Raw genomic sequence first — 22,451 nt, 5'->3', positions numbered from 1 at the left:
ATTTATACACTGAAAACTATAGAATGCTTATGAAAAAAACTGAAGAAGACAAAAGGAAATGGAAAAGCATTCCACGCTCATGGATTGGAAGGACAAATATTGTTAAAATGTTGATACTGTCCAAAGCAATTTACACATTCAGTGCAATCCCTATCGAAATAACAGCATTCTTCACAGAGCTAGAGCAAACACTCCTAAAATTTTTATGGAACCAGAAAAGACCCCCCAAATGGCCAAACAGTTTTGAAAAAGAAAACCAAAGCTGGAGGCATCACAATTTGGGACTTCAAGCTGTACAAAGCTGTAATCACCAAGACAATATGGTACTGACACAAAAACAGACACATAGATAAATGGAACAAAACAGAAAACCCAGAAATGGACCCACTAATGTATGGCCACCTAATCTTTGACAAAGTAGGAAAGTGCACCCGATGGAAAAAAGTCTCTTCAGCAAATGTTGGGAAAACTGGACCACTTTTTACACCATACACAAAAATAAATTCAAAATGGATAAAAGACCCAAATGTAAGATAGGAAACCATCAGAATGCTATAGGAGAATACAGGCAGTAACCTCTTTGACCTCTGCCGCAGTAGCTTCTTACTAGACATGTCTCCAGATGCGAGGGAAACAAAAGCAAAAATGAACTATTGGGACCTCATCGAGATACAGTGCTCCTGCACAGCAAAGGAAACAATAAACAACAGTAAAAGGCAACTGACAGAATGGGAGAAGGTATTTACAAATGACATATCTGATAAAGGGGCCTTCCAAAGAAGGCAGCCGGTTGGCTAATAGACACATGAAAAGATGCTCAACATTTCTCCTCATCAGGGAAATACAAATGAAAACCACAATGAGGTACCACCTCACACCTGTCAGAACGGCTAAAATTAACCCAGGAAACAACAGATGTTGGCAAGGATGTGGAGAAAGGGGAACCCTTTTGCTCTGCTGGTGGGTATGCAAACTGGTGCAGCCACTCTGGAAAACAGTATGGCGGTCCCTCAAAAAATTACAAATACCCTACAACCCAGCAATTGCAGTACTAGCAATTTATCCAAAGGATACAAAAATGCTGATTTGAAGCAATTTTTATAGCTGCACTATCAACAGTAACCAAATTATGGAAAGTGCCCAAATGTCCATCAACTGATGACAGATAAAGATGCACACATGTATATGTCTGTATACACACACACACACACACAGGAATATTACTTGGCAATGAAGAAGAATGAAATCTTGCCATTTGCAACAACATGGATGGAACTACAGTGTATTATGCTGAGTGAAATAAGAGAAAAATATGATTTCACTCATGTGAAATTTAAGAAACAAAACAGATGAACATAGGGGAAAAGAATGAAAAATAAAATAAGATAAAAGCAGAGAGGGAGGCAAACCATGAAAGACTCTTAAATACAGAGAACAAACTGAGGGTTGCTTGAGGGGTGTTGAGTGGGGGGATGGGCTAAATGGGTTTTGGGCATTAAGGATGGCACTAGTTGGGATGAACACTGGGAGTTGTATGTAAGTGATGAATCACTGGGTTCTACTCCTGAAACCAATAGTACACTATATGTTAACTAACTTGAATTTAAAAAAAAAACTTTTTTTTTGTCCAAGATCATTTAAATAGTTAACAGTGGCCCCAGGATTTGAACTTAGGCAGTCTGGTTCTAGAATATGTGCTTTTAACTGCTACACACTGTCTCTTGTTTGAAGAATGTATTTTATATTCACTCTGTAAAAGTCTTGTACATAATTTATTCTAGGTACCTTATTTTTTATTATTGTAAATAATATTTTTTGAGGTAAGTTTCCCAGTGATTGCTAATATAAGAATGAAAACGTTTGTACAGTGTTTGTTATATCTAGTAATCTTGTTGAACTATAACAGTTCTAATTGTTTTCTATGTAAGCAGTTCTGTGATTGGAAGGGTTTTTTGTTGCTGTTGTTCCTTGTATAGATATATATACACATACATTTTTTAAATGTTTATTTTTGAAAGAGAGAGAGAGACAGAGCATAGAGCATGAGTGGGAGAGGGACAGAGAGACAGAGGGAGACATAGAATCTGAAGCGGGCTCCAGGCTCTGAGTTGTTAGCACAGAGTCTGACTTGGGGCTTGAACTCAAGTGCTGTGAGATCATAATGTGAGCCGACACTTAACTGACTGAGCCACCCAGGCACTCCTGAATCCATGTATTTCTGTCAAGTAGTTCCAGTTCTGTGCTATATAGAAGCAATGATGGGAGGGGGGAATGCATCTTCCTCTCAGTTAACATTTCTCCATTTAAGTATGACTTTCTAAGTTTCTGATTACAAATTTCTTCTCAGGTTAAGGAAGTTGCCTGTTGTGTGAGTCAAGAAACAAATGGTACACTTTGTTTATTTACCAGGGTGTGGTTAGAGCTTAAGGCCACTTGCAAGAGATAATGCTTTACTATCCCTGGGCCTAAAAGGGTAAAGAAAGGGAGTGGTTACTAGAACCCAGGGAAGTTAACTTTAGCAGAAGTCTTGTACTGAGAAGGAGGGAATTAGAGAAGTAAATAACCTGACCTCAACTCTTTTCCTACCCTCCACTGTCTTGCTCCATTAAGCGACAAGGGACCCCCATTGATACAGTTGAGTCAAATTAGCTTCTTGGAAAAAGAGGAAGATACATAGCATCTTTTCTATCTTTATTTCAAGAAACAATTTAAAATATGAATGGGTATTGAATATTTTTCACCTACCTTTTCTGTATTTATTGAAATGATTTTATGAGTTTCCTCCTTTAATCTGTTCAATCTGAACTATTATTTTCGTCACATATTTTCTTTGTCTGGTTTTGATATCAGGTTTCTTTTAGCTTCATGATATGAGTTGAGGAGCATTTATTTTTCTGTTTTGTGGAAGAATTTGTATCAGATAAGGATTTTGTTCCTTAAAGTCCTGATAGAACTTAACTAAATTCATCAGAGTAGCCAAATGTCTGTCTCTGTCTTTTCTTTTTCCCTTTCCTTTTTTCCTATCTTTTTTTCATTTCATTCTCTTTCCTGGGAAAGGATAGATTTGTAACCACTGATTCAGTTTCTTAAATATCTTGAATTTTTGTCAATGTGATAGTAAAATATAGTTGGATTATATTTTAATCTACTTATGACTCCTTTTTTATTCCTGATGTTGTTTATTTGTTGCTTCTATCTTTTTCTATATCAGCATTGCCACCAGCATTTTTGGAGTACAATGGTAGGGGAAGGGAGAAGATGCCAAAGTTTTTACTGTTCAGTAGTTAGACTTTCATTTACTCTCCCTGTTTTAGGATAGTAACTCTGACCTCCTCTGTGTCCACCTTTATGCCTAGACCCTAAATTCAGAGATCCTTTGGTTGAAGTCTTTGGAGTGGATCTTTATGAAGCCCAAACATCACTGCTTAGCTTACTGCTTTTGATTTCCTCTTTACTTATATAGACCCCTATGAATTTCCTTTCTTTCCTTGGGAGCTCAGCTATGCATTTAAGAAAATATTTGTTATATTTTATCCTACATCTCTCTAGTAGAAAAGTTTTTTAGGTTATCTAGTCCGGTGTGTTGAAGTAAATACCAGGCCTAGTACTTTAAAAAAATATTTAAAGTAAAAAGGGAAAGTTTATCTCTCTACTCTTCCAGTTCTTTTATCTTTTTCATGAATAAAAATATCATCAACTTCTTTAACTACTAAGTACATAGAGATATACCTAGTTCCTCCATCTTGTTGTTATGTCATCATGAACACTCTGCCCTCTGTTCCTTAGGCCAGGAACAGAGAGATGATAAGGTACACCCTTCTCTTAATTACCTTGGCCTAGAAGTGACTAATACCACTTCTGCTCACATTTCAGTAGATCACATGGATATTTGGTGAGTGTATGCCACACTTGAGTTCATTCTGTAGAATTGGCTTGTAGGTGTAACTACTTGACATGAATATGGCTTGACAAATATAATTAGAATTGTAATACTAAGATTTCATAAACATTTTACACCCATAAACTTTAATGGTTTTGGATAATTAGGTAGACCATATTGTGAGAGTTTGTTGGATAAAATGTCTTATAAGTTGTGTTTTAAACAAAAATAGTTTCTTTCCCTCATCTTTTAGGAAACAAACAATCTAGTTCCAGGATACAGGAACATTTTAGTATTTTCTAGAATTATTATTGGTTATAAATCAAGGAATTAAATGCACAATAATTGGACTTAATTAAGTTAAAGGATAATTTTTTTAAAGGTAAAATCACAACTCCCTTGTAGACATGAAATAAATAGTTGTTAAAGATTTTGTTTAATGAGGGAACCAAGCAGATATTGAAACTGGTTCAGAAGAGAAGCCAAAGAAGAACAAATTTATAAGGAATAAGGGAAGTTAAAATAAGTATATATGTGTGGATACTGAATTCCCCCCTCCCATGGTGGGTAGAGGGTGGAGGGAAGTCAGTTGAACCTCCTCTGGCCAGAATTTATTTATGTTTCTGTGGACAGGAATTATTTTGTATTTGCGTAAAGCTTTATCTACATTTTACGTAGTTGTAAAATAGTTCAAGGACAGTGAAAAGCTAGAATTAGATGAAGAAGAATGTGCTGTAAACAATATGCAGTTTTTCCTTGGAGATACACAGTAATCTTTTTTTGCTTCCAAATGTATTTCCAGCTGAAACTCATACCAGATAAATTATGATTCAACAGTATTGTTTTTTTTTTGAGAAATATGTAGGGCAATTATAAAGCATTATAAGAAACCAACATGCAAATGTTTTATTTATCTATATTTCAGGTTTATGCTGCTGATTGTACTGATGGTGTTCTTTTAGAGCTACGAAAATATTTGCCAAAATATTATGGCATCTGGTCACCTCCAACTGCACCAAATGGTAACCTTTTCTTAAGAATCCATCCTTTAGTATTAATTCATGAGAGTAGCTTTTTAAAAGTCTGTATATAAAATCAAGCCTAGTATTATACAAACAATATATGTGTGTTTTTCTTTCTAGTATTTTTTCTATTTCATTAAGGAAAACTTAATACTTTTGCTTTTCATAACCAGTTTCTTAAATGGTATGTAACATTAATGACCAATTTGTTGTAATTGAATAAAAAAATCTACATACTTAGTACTGTATTAATTTATAGATGTTCTTTTTTCCTAATTTATTGGACAGTTTCCCATTTTGAGTAGGAAAAAAAAATATTTTCTTTGTTTGACTTTATCTCTGTATCTCCTATCCCCATCTCGAGGTTCTAAATTGCAGTCTTTTAAAAACTGCTAAGTTTCATGGTTAGAGGACAAAATGATCTATGTAAAGTCACAGCATTTCTTTCTTAGTGAATGCTTGAAGCAGTGTTTGCCTTTTCAAGGCCTTTGACAGAACAAATTTTATTTAAACAAGTAACATGACTGCCTAAAAATTGAAGAAGGTTCATGAATGGGGGAAGAGTTTTAAACTTGACTGGGTTTCCTTCTACTAACTTACTAGGTGTGCCATGTTTCATTTTTAGGGGAATCATGGTATCTCCCTTTGAGTATCCTCAGTTAGGTAATAGTAAATCTATGATTCCCTGGGAATTCTGTATTTCAGTTATATGAAAAGAGTGAGCCTAGCTTTTCTTTTTCCTTTCTCCCTTCTTCTTTCTTTTTTCTTTTGTTCCTTACTCCTTCCCTTCCTTTCTTTTTTTCTTTCTTTCTTGTCTTTAGTCCAATATACATATATTTCATATACATATAATACATATGTTATACATACATATATCCCTGATTCAGATCAGCACCTTAAATTGTTTCACAAATCTTTATGATCACCTTTACTTTATAGAGATTTCCATTGTAATGTAAGATATCTGGATTCCATTAAACTTTGCTACTAATTGCTATTTAATTTTGAGCAAATCATGACTCTTCAGTAAAGTGACATTGAAAGATTAACAAAGGTTGCTGAGGATGGGACTAGATTCAACATCTAGAAAGTAAATACTCAGTTTAAAAAGATTATTAAGAAGGAGTAGAATACTGAGCAAATGGCAAGAAACACTTGGTTTCTACCTTGATTATGTCCAAATTTTGAGAACTAAGAAACTGCTAAATATGTGAATTAAAGAACAACTAAATAGAAATTTGGCTAACTCGTTAACCTTTCTGATCTCTACTTTTTCTACTATAAATTGAAAATAATACCACAGAGAGTTGAGAAGATGCATGTTATGTGAGAATGCTTTGAAAACTCTGTATTCTTATTTGAATATAAATGGAAATTTGGTGCTACTGAGATGAGAAGATGAAGTAGGGAAAATGAAAGAAGAGAGGAGAAAATGCAAATAAAAGGAGTAAAAGAACAGGAATAAAAAGTGTATGTGTACAGAGTGGCTCAGTACTAGCAACAACTGCCTCGGGGAATTTCCTATTCCTTTTCAATTTTTTACCTCTGGAAGAAGTTAGATGAGAACTGCTGCACCATGCAGGTGCTTAGCTTTGATTTTAATAGAGTTTATGGAATCATTTTTCTGTTTTTATCCTTTTGATTATAAATGAAATTAATATAAAATGGGAAACTTTTGTACATGTTTAGCCAACAGGGTCATGAAAACAAATTCTCTTAAATTTTAGTGGAATACTGGGGCGCCTGGGTAGCTCAGTTGGTTAAGTGTCCGACTCTTGATTTTGGCTTAGGTCATGGTCTTAACAGTTCATGGGATCGAGCCCCATGTTGGGCTCTGCATTGCTGGTGTGAAGCCTGCTTGGGATTCTCTCTCTCCCTCTCTCTGTCCCTCCCCAACTCATTGTGGGTGCTCTCTCTCAAACATTAAAAAATATTTTAAAAATTTTAGTAGAATACTGTGGTTAGCATTACTTTATTTTGCATATGAAATAACTGGCCTTTTATTCCCCCTTTGGGCATCTTTTTTTTAGGTGCTCAGAGTAGAGATTTATAAAACTTGATACAGTTCTTACAATCCAAAGTAGTAAAATGTAGAAAGTACTGCCAGTTTGCTCAGCAAATTATTGTAACTTTGAGAGAAGCCTAAGAATGTGCTGATTGATAAGGTTTTTTTCTTTTGATTTTTTATGATAGCTTTATCAAGACGTAATTTATGTACCATAAAACTCACCCATTTAAACTATACAATTCAGTAGTTTTTAGTATATTTATGGAGTTGTACAGTCATCACCATTAGTTAATTTTAGAGCATGACTAATGGGATTTTTTTGAAAGGTAAAACATTTTTTGCTGATACTATCTTTAAAGATTTTGAACTAGTTATATATATTAAATTACATTTGTATCTGTGTATAAACATATGCCTAGTACATGTACTGTCAAAAGCCTTTTATTGATAGTTCTTTAGGGAAATAGAGAAGTGTATCTTCAAGTAGGTTTGAACAAATTGAGAGTTTTCAATTGTAATCTCAGTCAGCCTTATTGATTATTAGGTTTCTGGATCTAGCTACTAGTCAAATTTTAGGAAGCGTGGACTGAAATAAGTTGGCATACATGTCTGTTCTCTCCTTTACACTTAAATCAAATTTGGAGGCTCAAAATCTCTGCTTATAATTCTACTTTCAGCTTATTTTGGTCTTGGAAATGACTGATGATTGAAGTGGAAGGCAGAAGTAAGGCCTTCTCTGATTTTCCATATGGCTTCACAGTTGGCCAGGGGTTCCTTATGTGGCCTTTTCCCCTTTTTGAGAGGTTCAGAAATGAAGATGGTAATCAATACCTAGTAGATTTTCTAGATATGGCAGGGAAGAATTTGATGAAACTTGGAATCTGTATTCTCATAATTTATACAATCAATAATATTCAGTAAGGGGTCTAAATAAGTTTTTCTTCAGCTCCCTAAATGCGTTCTGCCTTGTCTTTCCTTTAAAGGAACTAATTATCTCATCTTTACTATTTAGTTAATACAGGTCTTTCAATTTTTCCACAATATTTCATATGTCTATTTTTTTCTCTTTTGACACTGGGAATTTTCTGCCTCTTTCTTAGAGGGTTGGAAATATATTCCAGCAGTAGAAAACTTGCTATAGGAATTTTTTATGCTTAATGTATTAAAAGCAATGTAAGTATTATATTTGAAATATAAACCTTGTTGCTAAAATTTTTACACAGCTACGGAAAGAGGGATGGATCTGTGTACTTTCTCTCAAGGTAGCTGGAGATGGGAGGAGAGAATCAGAAGGGACCTGTTCTGTGCTTTTTTCCCCCATCTTCTCACCCCATCCTATGGTTTTGTTTTGTTTTTTTTTTTAATGTTTATTTATTTTTGACAGAGAGAAAGAGCTTGAGCAGGGGAGGGGCAGAGAGAGAGGGAGACACAGAATTCGAAGCAGGCTCCAGGCTCTGAGCTGTCAGCACAGAGCCCGATGCGGGGCTCGAACTCACAGACCGTGAGATCATGACCTGAGCTGAAGTTGGACGCTCAACCAACCTAGCCACCCAGGCGCGCCCCGACTGTGGTTATTTTTTAAAGCACAGAAGCTTGGGTGCGTTCCAGTCTTGAACAGGATAGTCTCACTGTGCCATTACCTTTCACTATCAACAATCCATGTCTGTGTCCAGACCTTTTGTTTTCTCTTATTGAACAAGTCTGTTTGTGAGAGGCTTTCTTTAAAATGTGTCATACTCCTTGTGTGCCAGTGCTGGTCTCTTACGCTATAGCTTTTTATCATATTTGGGCTTGACTTAACCTACTTCTACACAGTCCTGACCTTTCCCCAGTCTTCCTTTGACTAAGGGATAAAATTTATGTCTTTATTTTTTATCCTTTCAATGAAAAGATTTATGGCCCTTAAATCTGAGGGGCTTAGCACTTTCTCAAGCCCTGTCAGGGTTGTTCTCCTTTTTGGTTCAATGCAGTCTTCTTTGTTGTAATTTAATAACTATGCTAGTCTTGGTGGGTCAAGGTAAAAGAAAAAAGTGTGAAGTCTTTTTTGTCTGGTGGCCTTTTATTTAATTAATCGAAAATACATACCTTTTCTAACTTTGTCACTTTGGTGAAAAGCAGAGGTGTGCCTGGGTGGCATTGTCAGTTAAGCATCTGGCTCAGGTCATGATCTCAGGGTTTGTGGGATTGGACCAGCATCAGATGCTGCACTGACAGCATGGAGTCTGCTTGGGATTCTCTCTCTTTCCCTGCTCCGCTTTGTGCTCTCGCTCACTTGCTCTCCCAAAATAAATAAATATACATTTTTTAAAAAGCAGATAAATTCTGTTTTTGAGAAAAAGTTTTTAGGAGAAATGCTTCTCATGTTCATAAGTGAAAATTATGATCTCATTCAGAACTTTGGGAAGATTCTTTCAAATAAAAAGGGGAAGAATTTCTTTCCTCCATTCCTTTAGTGTAGCTAGATCCCTACTTTCAGGCTAAAGCTATAATTAGTTCAGCTATAGTATGTAATAACTGGGACTTCTATAATCTTTTACTTGAATCTCCATTTATAATAGTTTTCTATGGGAAGATGTATGCAGAATGCCAAAGAGGTTTACAGATGAACTTTTTGATGAATGCCTATATTCTAAAAAGCAAGATATTTATTTTCCTTTTTAGAGTATTAAGACTAAAATGTGTATTTGGCAGTGACCATATTTTAAATTGACTTACCTTTCTTAAGCTATAGTTCTGTTGTATACTCTGTGCGAAGGATTTATTCCTATTACTAATTAAACATTTTTTTAATGTTTATTTTTGAGAGAGAGACAGAGTATGAGTTGGGGGAGGGGCAGAGAGAGAGGGAGACACAGAATCTGAAGCAGGCTCCAGGCCCAGAGCTATCAGCAAAGAGCCTGACATGGGGCTAGAACTCATGAACTGTAAGATCTTGACCTGAGCTGAAGTCAGACGCTCAACTGACTGAGCCACCCAGGTGCCCCTCCTATTACTAATTTTCAATGAAGAATTTTAAAAATTATTAAAATACTGAGAGATCTAGTGAGGCATAGATGACATAAACTGTATTCTCAAAGGGGAATACATTTCTGGAATAGCTTTTAAAATAAGTTATTTTTAATGTCCTTATATCTATTTCATGCCTTTGCTTATGAATATTGTTTAATAACCTCCTGAAGAGTTTCTGAGTGATATTTACACTTGTTATAAATTTGTTGGTCAGTTTTTTTTTTTTTTTTTTCCCCAGATGGAGTGATAATAATTGTTGACTCTGGATTTGTTTTAACTTTTTTCTCAGTTTTAAGATTTCCTCATTTTGTTTTCCCCTGGTAGTTATTTGAGTAGTAATATGTTTGCCTATTACTAATTAAAGTTTTTCTTTAATAACAGATTTATACCTAAAACTGGAAGATGTGACCCATAAATTTAATAAGCCCTGTATAATGGATGTAAAGATAGGGCAAAAGAGTTATGATCCTTTTGCCTCATCTGAGAAGATTAAGCAACAGGTCAGCAAGTACCCATTAATGGAAGAGATTGGGTTCTTGGTGCTTGGCATGAGGGTAAGAGTGATTATTTGTAACATTTCTTTTTACATGTTCTTCCCTTGAAAATTATAGATGTTATTATAATAGCTATATATTAGAAGATAATATATTTTGGATTTGGGTTGTCCATATTTCCCCCAATGAGGGTAGAGATTTTTATCTCTTGTTCACTAATATATGGTCAGTGTCTGGAATGATTCCGACAAACAGTATGTAATTAATAAATGAATAAATGGCTGAACTGTAAGACTCGCTTAGGTAATTTTGTTTTTAGGAAGCTTAAGTTTAGGTGCAAAGTAAATAGCATGATAAGTAAACGTGATATTATTATGATTTTGCCATGAGAAAAGTGCTAAGTTTATATGTTCAGTTATTTTTCTATATTTTTTTAAATAGAAAAGGAAAATTAAAAATTAGGTTATTGCTTCAGCCGTGATTTAAAACGGTTAAATTTGCTCATGATTCTGTGGGTTGGCAGTTTGAATTGGGCTCAGCTGGTCAATTTGCTGATCTCACACAGGGACACATATGGCTATGCTCATCTGATGGGTCAGCTAGAGCTAGACAGTCTAAAACAACCTCACTCTCATGTCTGGGAAATGGTACTGTTGGCTGGATCCTTCTCCCTGTGATCTCTCATGTTCCAGAAGGCTAACTGGAGCTTCTTCATGTATCACAGTCCAAGAATGCAAGAGTGAGAGCTAAAAGGGCTCTTGAAAGCTACATTAGAAAGTCATTTACTGTCATGTCTATGGAATTTTATAGGTCAAAGTATATCACAGGGCCAGCCTGTATTGATAGGGAAAAGAAACAGACTCCACTTCTGATTGTAGGAATAGAGAAGTCGCCATACAAATGGTAGTGCACACAAGAATGGGAAGGATTGTTGAGGCTATCTTTGTAAATAATATGCCACAGTTAAAAAGTGATGTGGAATAAAATCCTCTAAGCAAACGGTATGCCTTCTAAATGTGTGGAGGTAAAATTTGTATATATGATAAATGATTGCTTACCTTTATAAGCATAATGGGTAGTTTTGAAATTCATCATGTAAGACGATATATAGGTCTTCCTTTTGACTTTTAAACAGGTAAGTTAATATCATCATGTAGGATGATATATAGGTTTTCCTTTTGACTTTTAAACAGGAAAGTTAATAGGAAGCATTATAGATGAATTGTTAATGTGATGGTAATAACAGCACAGTTGAATTTGGTATTCTGATTGTAAATAAGACCAAAGAAATTAGAATAGAAAACTATAATTAAATATGGGTATATGGTAAAGAAAAAAAGGGTAATGGAATAATATTAAAACAAACATGGAATAAACATCCCATGGGAATCTAACTGGGCAACTTTTTAACCTTCACTGTTGTCAAATCCCTTTCTCTCCTACTTTCCATTCCCACTTTTAGCTGATGACTTTGCCTTCAAAAAAAATAAATAAAAGCCATCAGACAGGATTTCCTTTAATTTTCTGCTGACAGATATAAATACCTAACCTGCAAGTACTTTCCTTCCCTCTTTATTCCTGTCACGTTGAAGAATTTTCCATCCTTCTGTCTAAGCATAACTCTTCCTATGTTCTCTGGATCTCAGTCCTCTCCACCTCTTTAGGAACCAAATACTGTTGATTTTCACTTGTTTTTCTTATATGTTCAACTTCTCTCTGTCTTTCTCTCTCTATTGACTCTTTAACTTTTGTTTTAAATATGATCAAATTACTCAAATTTTTCAGGAACAAAACCTCAAAACCCATAATTACTGTGCTCTGCTCTCCAGCAGAGAGACTTGCTCCCCTTTACAACTGAACTAGTTATTTCCATTTAATATTCTTAAACTCATTCCAATCTGGCTTCTGTTCCATCCTGCCTCCAGATTTGCACGTCCCTAAGATCCCTGAAGACATCTCCATTGTTACTAGATTCAAATGGCATTCTTTTTTTTTCTTAAATATGAAATTTATTGTCAAATTGGTTTCCATACAACACCCAGTGCTCATCCCAACAGGTGCCCTCCTCAATACCCATCACCTACCCACCCTTCCCTCCCACCCCCATCAACCCTCAGTTTGTTCTCAGTTTGTAAGAGTCTCTTATGTTTTGGCTCCCTCCCTCTACTCACTTTACTTCGCTTTGAAAAGCAGCTTTCAGTGCTAAGTCCTTCTTGAAATTGTCCTCTTAGTGTTCATGACACTACGTAGTCTCCTGGCTTTTTCCTAAGACCACTTTGTAGTCTTCTTGTCCAACTCATTTCTTTTTATTTATTCTTTAAATATTGAGGTATTTTGTTCAGTTCCATTTTACTGCCTCCTTTTTTCTGTTTCTTCCTAAGCAGTGTCTTTGTTCTTACCGATTCATTTTTCACTTATACTGATAACAGTCTACTGATAGCTAGATACTGGGATAATGTAAAGACATCTAGAATGAATACATAAAAAACGGACACACATCCCTCTTACAAACTACAACCACATAAATAGTAACATCTGTTATTCCCTATCCCAATAAAGGCATCACCATACAAAGTTTTACAAAGGAGAAAGCTTGTAGTACTGTCACATTTTAGAACCATCCATCATTCCTATTGATCTTAGTTCCCAAACACCTCTTGAGTCCAGTTATCTCTTCTCAGACTCTAGTCTCTTAACTGATATCTCAAGTTCAATTTTGCTCTCTTCCAGTCTGTTCATCAAACATTGCAAAAGGTCTATTTATCACATTTCCCTATTTAAAAACTCTTTAGTGGGTTTCCATTACCTTTAGGGTACGTATACAGGATAAATAAGGCATTGCATGATTTGGCATTCTTGGGATATGTGGCTTCCCCAGACAAATAGAGGTTCTTCTTTTTGTATCTCTCTCTCTTTTTTTTTTAAATTTTATTTTATTTTTTTAAAAAGTTACATCCAAATTAGTTAGCATATAGTGCAACAGTGATTTCAGGAGTAGATTCCTTAATGCCTCTTACCCATTTAGCCCATCCCCCCCTCCCACATCCCCTCCAGTAACCCTCAGTTTGTTCTCCATATTTATGAGTCTCTTTTGTTTTGTCCCCCTCCCTGTTTTTATATTATTTTTGTTTCCCTTCCCTTATGTTCATCTGTTTTGTTTTTTAAAGTCCTCATATGAGTGAAGTCATATGATTTTTGTCTTTCTCTGACTAATTTCACTTAGCATAATACCCTCCAGTTCCATCCACATAGTTGCAAATGGCAAGATTTCATTCTTTTTGATTGCCAAGTAATACTCCATTGTACATATATACCACATCTTCTTTATCCATTCATCCATTGATGGACATTTGGGCTCTTTCCATACTTTGGCTATTGTTGATAGTGCTGCTATAAACATGGGGGTGCATGTGTCCCTTCAAAACAGCACACCTGTATCCTGTGGATAAATGCCTAGTAGTGCAATTGCTGGGTCGTAGGGTAGTTCTATTTTTAGTTTTTTGAGGAACCTCTATACTGTTTTCCAGAGTGGCTGCACCAGCTTGCATTCCATCTCTCTCTTTTTTTTTAATGTTTTATTTTGAGAGACAGAGACAGAGAGACAGACAGAGTGAGAGCAGGGGAGGGTCAGAGAGAAAGGAAGACACAGAATCTGAAGTAGGCTCCAGGCCCTGAGCTGTCAGTAACAGAGCCTGACACAGGGTTCTAACTCATTGAACCATGTGGTCATGACCTGAGCTGAAGTCGGACACTTAACCGACTGAGCTACCTAGGCTCCCTGTGTTTGTATCTTTTTAATAAAAACTTTATTGAGATATAATTTATACATCACTCAATTCACTCACTTAAAATATATGGTTCATTGGTTTTAGTATATTTATAGAGTTGGGCAACCGTCACCATGTTCAACTTTAGAATATTTTCATCACCCCGGAAAGAAATGCCATACCTATAGTCACCCCTCATTTTCTTCCAGTCTTTCAATGCCCCCTAGCGTTAGGCAACTCTGATCTACTTTCTGTCCTATAGATTTGCCTCTTCTGGACATTTCATATAAATGAAACTGTGTGATACACTGGATGGTCTATGGTGACTGGATTCTTTCCACTTAATGTTTTCAAAGTGCATCCATATATCAGAATTGTATTCCTTTTTTTTGCTAAGTAATGTTTCATTGTATATATATGCCACATTTTCTTTATCCATTTATTGATAGGCATTGAGTTTCCATTTTTTGGCTATTATCAATAATGCTATTATGAACATGAATGTACAGGTTTTTACATGTACATATGTTCTTATTTTGTGTAGATTTCTAAGTTTGAAATTAGCAGCTCCTGTGGTTAAGTTTGTTTAACTTTTTAAGAAACTGCCAAAGTCTTTTTCCAGTTACTGCACCATTTTACATTCCTACCAGTGTTGTATTAGCGTTCCAGTTTCTCCACATCCTTGTCCAACCCTTGTTAATTCTTTTTTTTTTTTTAAACCACTGCCATCCTAATGGGTGTGAAGCAGTATGTCATTATGTTTTTTTTTTATTTTTTTTACTGTTTTTTATTTATTTTTGAGACAGACAGAGTGTAGGGAATGGGGGGGGGAAGGAGAGAGAGAGAGAGACACAGAATCCGAAGCAGGCTCCAGGCTCTGAGCTGACAGTACAGAGCCTGACACGGGGCTCGAACTCACGAACTGTGCAATCATGACCTGAGCCAAAGTCGATGCTTAACCAACTGAGCCACCCAGGTGCTCCAGTGGTTTTGATTTACAGTTCCCTAATGGCTAATGATATTAATTATCTTTTCTTTTCATGCACTTATTGACCATTTGTATATCTTCTTTGGAGAAGTGTCTATTCTGATCCTTTGCCCATTGGGTCATATTTCTTTTCTTTTTTTTTTTTTTTTTAACGTTTACTTATTATTGAGAGACAGAGAAAGACAGAGCGTGAGCAGGGGAGGGGCAGAGGGAGAGGGAGACACAGAATCTGAAGCAGATTCCAGGCTCTGAGCTGTCAGCACAGAGCCCGACGCGGGGCTCGAACTCACAAACCGCGAGATCATGACCTGAGCCAAAGTTGGGATGCTTAACTGACTGAGCCACCCAGGCACCCCCATATTTCTTTTTACTAATGTTTTATACAAATCCCTGATATATGATTTGCAGATATTTTATTTCTTTTTACTAATGAGTTTTATACAAATCCCTGATACATGATTTGCAGGTATTTTCTCCCTCCCCTCCCCTTTTTAACTTTCTTGACAGTTCCTTTGAAGCACAAAAGTTTTCATTTTGAAATCTATTTTTTTCTTTTGTTACTTATGCTTTTGGTGTTATAGCTAAGAAATCATTGCCTAACCTAAAGTCTTGAAGATTTACTCCTATTTGTCTTCAAAACGTTTTATAGTTTTAGTTCTTACATTGAGATCTGTGATTCATTTTGATTTTGGGGGTGTGGTTTGAGGAAGGGAACAAATTTGCATATGGATATCTAGTGGTTGCAGCACCATTTGTTGAAAAGACCATTCTTTACCGCATCGAATGGTCTTGACACTCTTATTCAAAATAAGTTGACTATAAATGTGAGAATTTATTTCTGGACTCTCAGTTCTGTTTTCTTGATCCATATTACCTATCTTTATGCTAGTATCATACTGTCTTTTTTTTTTTTTTAATTTAAACTTTATTGAGGTATAATTGACCTCTAAAATTTTAAGGTAATTAAAGTGTGCCTCATGGTGATTTGATATACATTTGAAAGAATATCCCCCAGCTAGTTAATTAACACATCAATCACCTCATGTGTTTATCATTTATTTGTGTCTGAGAGAACATTTAAGTTCTACCCTCTTAGCAGATTTCAATTCTATTGTACAATACAGTGTTATCAACTATAGTCACCATGTTTTACATTAGATCCTCAGACTTATTCATTTTACAGCTGATAGTTTGTAACTTTTTAACCACGTTATCCTATTTCCCCCATCTCACAGCCCTTGGCAACTGCTTTTCTACTCTGTTTCTATGAGTTTTATTTATTTTTTTGAGATTACTCATATGAGTGATGCCATGAAGTACTAGTCTTTCTTTGTCTGGCTAATTTTATGTAGCATGATGCCAATAAGATGCATCCTAGTTATTGCAAATTGCAGGATTTTCTTTATTCTCATGAATAAATAATTCCATTTTATATATATATACACACACATATATACATATATATATATATACACACATATATATATACATATATATATGTATATGTACATATACATATGTATATGTATATGACGGACATTTTGGCTTCCGTATTTTGACTATTGTGAATAATGCTGCAGTGTACATTGGAATGTGAATATCTCTACGATGTTTTCATTTCCTTGAATATATACCCAGAAGTAGAATTGCTAGACCATATGATAGTTCTATTTTTTGATTTTTTGCAGAATCTCCATACTGTTTTCCATACTCACTATACTCAATTTATATTCCTACCATTTGACCTATATACTTCAAACCTCTGGCAGTTTGATGCTAAGATGCTAAGTGTATTTCCCTTTTTTCCATATTCTGGCCAATCCTTGTTTGTTATCTCTTATCTTTTTGAATGATAGCCATTCTAACAGGTGTGAGATATTCTAACACAGTATCTCATTGTGGTTTTGATTTGCATTTCCCTGAGATTAGTGACCTTGAGCACCTTTTGATGTTCCTGTTGGCTGCTTAGATGTTTTCTTTGGAATAATGTCTATTCAGTCCCACTGCCCATTTTTTAATTAGATTTTCTGTATTAAATTGTATGAGTGCTTTATATAGTTTGGATATTAATCCCTTATCAAATACATGATTCACAGATATTTTTTCGGAACCACACTGTTAATGTAGCCTTAAGTTTTGAAATCAGAAGTTGTGACAGCTCTGATTTTGTTCTTCTTTTTTCAAGATTGTTTTGACTAATTCTGGGTCCTCCTTAAATTTACACATGAATTTTAGGATGAAGTTGTAATCATCAGTCCTGCAAAAACGTGCCGGTTTGGATTTTGGTAGGGATCGTATTGGATTTGTAGATCAATTTGAATTCCTGTTATTTTTGTTCTTAGAACTCCCTTTATATAGTATTTAATATATTGTTTACTTATCTGAGAAAGTATATGATTGAAGTATGAGATAAATGAAAATGATGTGAATATAGGTAAGGTATACAAATCTAGGTTATTAAAATTAGGAGATAAACATTGAATTTTAATAAAAGTAATGCTTGGGTTAAAATTTTCAAATAGTTTATTTCTTTGGAAGGTGGTAAATTCATTGAACTTTTTAGTCACAATATGTTTGTAGACTAATAAGGTTAGAGTTGGATAATTTTAGAATTGATATTCTAAAGTTTAAAAATTTCCCTCTATGGGGTACCTGGGTGGCTCAGTCAGTTAAGCGTCCCACTCTTGGTTTCAGCTCAGGTCATGATGTGATGGTTTTGTGAGTTTGAGCCCTGCGTTGGGCTGTCTCTGTGTCTCTCAAAATAAATAAGTAAACTTAAAAAAAAAAAATTTTCCCTCCAGGAAAATCATGCCTTTGAACAAAAACTTCCTTTAATATCACTAAACTATACTGAAGTTTACCAAATTCAGTAAAACCTTGGTTTGTGAGCATAATTCATTCCAGAAACATGCTTGTAATCCAAAGCACTTGTAAATCAGAGCGAATTTAGAAATAATGGAAACTCAGATGATTTGTTCCACAACCCAAAAAATGTTCATAGAAAAATGATTATAATACTACAACATAATACAAAATAATAAAGAAAATACAAAATATAAAGAAAAATAAACAAGTTAACCTGCACTTACCTTTGAAAACCTTCGTGGCTGCTGTGAGGGAGACGAGAGAGGATTATTGTGTAGGACTTTTACTCTCACTAACGGAATCACTGCCATCTATTGGCTCAATGGAATCTTTTTCTTTTCGCGCAACTTTAAAAAGGAAACTAACCAATGACACTTGCTGTTGCCTCCTTTTGAAGATTTTGCAGAAATGTGACAGTGCATTGTTGTTAAACAGATTCATCACTCGCACGCTTACAGCCTCATTCGGGTGGTGCTTTTCTACAAAATTTTGCATTGTTTCCCACATTTTACAGATCTCCCTTAACCTTATGTGAAGTGAGGGATTCCACCTTTTTCTCCTCCTCCTGTGCAGACAAGATGCAGATGTAAACTTCTTATAAACTCTTGCAGTTTCAGCCACTGACTCACATACCTCATTCCTACTTCTCAATGATTTCCTTGTTAACTTCCATCGTAATGCTCTCCTTCTCACTGCCTTTCTTTTCAACCCTTTTCTGCATGGGGGCCACTGTATATGCTCGCACAGGTGTTGACTGAGTACAATATTAATAAACTCTTGTCGTATACTGTATTTAATGTAACTGGCAATAAAACAGCAGAGGAAAGGGTTGATATCTGCAGGCAGCCTGACCTAGAATGAAGTAAAGCATTCCTAAGCTTACTGTTATATGGGAAAGCAAAGGACTGTCCATAGGTGCTTTCAAGTGACAAAAAATACACTAGCACCAGATGTGGGCACCTTCCAACATTCTGAAAAATCACTGGTTTCTGCCAAACACCGTGGCCTGAGACGGAGCATCCGAGCATGGGAGATGATCACCCATGATCCCACAGCGAGAGAGCGAGAGAGAGAGAGAGAGAGCGAGAGTGATTGCCTCACTTGTGATGTGACGTTTGGCATCACATACTACTCATATTGCAAGATATCGCTTGTTTATCACGTTAAAATTTATTAGAAATGTTTATCTTGCAGAACACTAGCAGAACAAGTTATTTGCTATCCAGGGTTTTACTATATATCAAATATACCAAATATTTAAAATATATTTAAATATTTTTCTGTTGTGTTCAACCAGTGGTAGAAGAGTTTTGGTGGGTTGAATAACTTACCAGTTTTCTGTGCTGATTTAGGAATTCTTAATGACTTTCAGTACTTATACTATATTTCCTTGATCCCAAGATGGTATAGATAAGACTCATCATTGATTTAATAACAAGATTTATTGGAATATGTGTTACAAAAAAGGCAGAAACAGAGTAGAGCCTGTAATTGCAAGGGGGTCAAGAGAGGAGGGCTATAGAGTGACTTTGAAATAGGTGGTACAGGTTTCCCCTGCTATCTGAAAGTAGATAGATGTTCATGTAAAACCTTTTGTAATCTGAAAATGGTGTAAAGTGAAAACGCACTTACCATTAATTTGTATGGAAATTTTTTTGAGTGTTCCCAGACCCAAACAATAACCTCTTTTAAGCTTTTCTGATACTTTAGGCCACATCTTGCTAATGGATGCATAAAATAAATCAAGATAAAGCACAGATGCTCACAGACAATTCAGAGTTATGGTGGCTTAATGCTAGAATGCTGAGAGCAGTTCTCTGGGATGGAATTTGGCAGTGCCAGTCTTGCTGCTGGTGTTCATGTTGTGTCTATAATGTTTACTACAAAACAAAGACTGCACACAATTTCCCCTTTTTTCCCATAGAGGTGAAAATCCTCTTAGGATCTCTTTTGGTTAGCAAAAACAGGTATTATTGTAGTTCTTTTGTAAAAGTAAAGTGGCATAACACAAGCTTTTGAAAAGCTGGGGATACCTGTATTTTGAACTAACAATAGGGGAAAGTAACAGGTAGAAAACTATGAAGTAAGCATATTGTGAAACAAGTTTATGTAAGGTGACTGGAACATACCGTATATAGGTATATAGGGTGTATATTATCTTAAACTACCAGACTGGAGAAGTTAGTATCAGCAACTTGCTTTGGGACTTAACTGGTTTTTGAAATAGTGACCTTACCAGTTAACTGTTCTATATATTCTTGTTTAATTTCCCAGTTGTGTACTGACTGAAAACAAGTGCTATATAGTTACAGGGATTTATTACATTTATTAGCCAAAATTAATTAAAATACAATTTATAGAAATATACGTGAAATTTCTTTAAAACATGTAGTTCAAGACTGTAAGTGATTTAGGTGAGTACTTTGGGAGGGGCCAAGATGGCGGAGTAGCATGGAAGTTCTCAGCTTCTCTGGTCACTGAAGTGCAGCTAGATCAGCACCATACCTAGGAAATTGATCTGAGGATTAACACAACAATCTGTATAACTTGAGCCATAGAACTAGGCAGAGAGACGGTGTGGAGAGGTGAACTGAGGGAGAGAGAAGCCATGGAGGGCAGGGAGCTGTTTTTTGTGGAGAGAGGACAGAGAAAGGGGGATAGAGTATGGCACATCAGGAGAGTACAGGAAAAGCACTTCCCCTAAAAGCTGAAGAGAAAGAGAGAGTGGATACACAGACAAGGGACTGAACAAGAGATCTGTTCCCCAAAAACATTGATGGTGAGAAAGGAGACGGTTCCAATACCATTAGGACTCTATAAATAGGGGAGCACAGAGCTGGAAATTCTGGAGCTCAATACTTGGTGGTGCTCTGATGGGGAAGAAGGGCGAGTCCTAGGAGTAGGCAATGAGGTACAGGGGGTCTGTGGGCCACATGGGGAGAAGTGGTTCCCCTGCTTCGAGTGCCTTTGGTAGAGACCATACAGCCTCCCTACAGGCAAAGGTCCCAGTGGGCCCTGGAGAATAGCCACATTTGCTGGTATTGGAACAAAGATCACGGAGTGCAGTGAAACCTGGTGCCAGCTATGTGTTGTGATTTGCTATAATCTCTGAACCTCTGCTGCTACATAATCATATGAACATTCTCAGGACAAGCTGGCACCCAACCATTACTCATCAAGACCCTACTCCAGAGGGTCGGAGCAGGACCAAGCCACAGAATTCATGGAACCAAGGGGTTTGGAAACTCCGCCCCATCTGAGATACGATTCAGGGGGAAAGGTGCTGCCTGGAAGGCTGAATGGCTTAGATACAGACAGTGTAGAAGTGGGGAGTGGACGGAAGCCAGAGACAAAGGAGGGTTGCTTGATTGAGGTTTGGTGAGAGGGCAGGGTTCCTGTGCCCTCTAGAAACTAGGAAGCTGGGTGACGCCACTTCTACTCATGCTCATATGCGCCAACACACGCCACACTGATACATCCCAGTAAGGTAAGCAGTGCCACCTAGTGGAGAATGGAGTCATTACACTAAGCCCCCAGCCAACTGTACCTCCCAAGCACAAGGCCCAAAGGACCACCACAAGTCTCTCTGCCTGGCTAGTGTACAGATGATAGAGTGTTTAATAGTTTGAGCTGTAGGGAAAACTGGATGTAACTTCATCCGGATTTCATTCTGTTTGCTAGTTCATCTATTTGGGGTTTTTTTTTTGCTTTTGTTTAAATTTTTTTTTTCTTTTTCTCCTTTCTTTTTTCTTTTTCTTTTTCTTTTGAATATAATTTATCGTCAAATTAGCTTACATACAATACCCAGCTCATCCCAACAAGTGCCCTCCTCAATGCCCATCACCCATTTCCACTCTCCCCCACCCCTCCCATCCACCCTCAGTTGTTCTCTGTATTAAGAATCTCTTGTTGTTTGCCTTCCTCCCTCTCTGTAACTTTTATTTTTTTGCCCTTCCTTTCCCCCATGGTCTTCTATTAAGTTTTTCAAGATCCACATGAGTGAAAACATATCTGTCCTTCTCTGACTTATTTCACTCTTCGTAATACCTTCCAGTTCCATCCATGTTGCTGCAAATGGCGTAATTTCATTCTTTCTCATTGCCAAGTAGTATTCCATTGTATATATAAACCACATCTTCTTTATACCAATGGAATAGAGTAGAGAACCCAGAATTGGACCCACAAATGTGTGGCCAACTAATCTTTGACACAGCGGGAAAGAGCATCCAATGGAAAAAAGTCTCTTTAGCAAATGGTGCTGGGAGAATTGGACAGCACCATGCAAAAGAATGAAACTGGACCACTTTCTTATACTATACACAAAAATAAACTCAAAATGGATGAAAAACCTAAATGTGAGACAGAAAGCCATCAAAACCCTAGAGGAGAAAGCAGGCAACAACTTCTTTGATCTCAGC

The 22,451-nt window shown here is 36.3% G+C and overlaps 1 protein-coding gene across 1 annotated transcript in view; it reads left to right on the top strand.

Annotated features, from left to right (window-relative positions):
* Positions 1 to 22,451, top strand: part of IPMK (inositol polyphosphate multikinase) — a 61,905-nt gene that overhangs the window by 21,991 nt on the left and 17,463 nt on the right. The window contains 2 exon segments of the mRNA XM_042907828.1: positions 4,806 to 4,902; positions 10,301 to 10,473. Of these exon segments, the coding sequence (XP_042763762.1) occupies positions 4,806 to 4,902; positions 10,301 to 10,473 (270 nt within the window).

Source organism: Panthera leo, chromosome D2 (assembly GCF_018350215.1).
Source record: "Panthera leo isolate Ple1 chromosome D2, P.leo_Ple1_pat1.1, whole genome shotgun sequence".
Lineage (NCBI taxonomy): Eukaryota > Metazoa > Chordata > Mammalia > Carnivora > Felidae > Panthera > Panthera leo.
The sequence above is the reverse complement of the archived record's forward strand: the minus strand, read 5'-3'. Positions and strand labels throughout refer to the sequence as shown.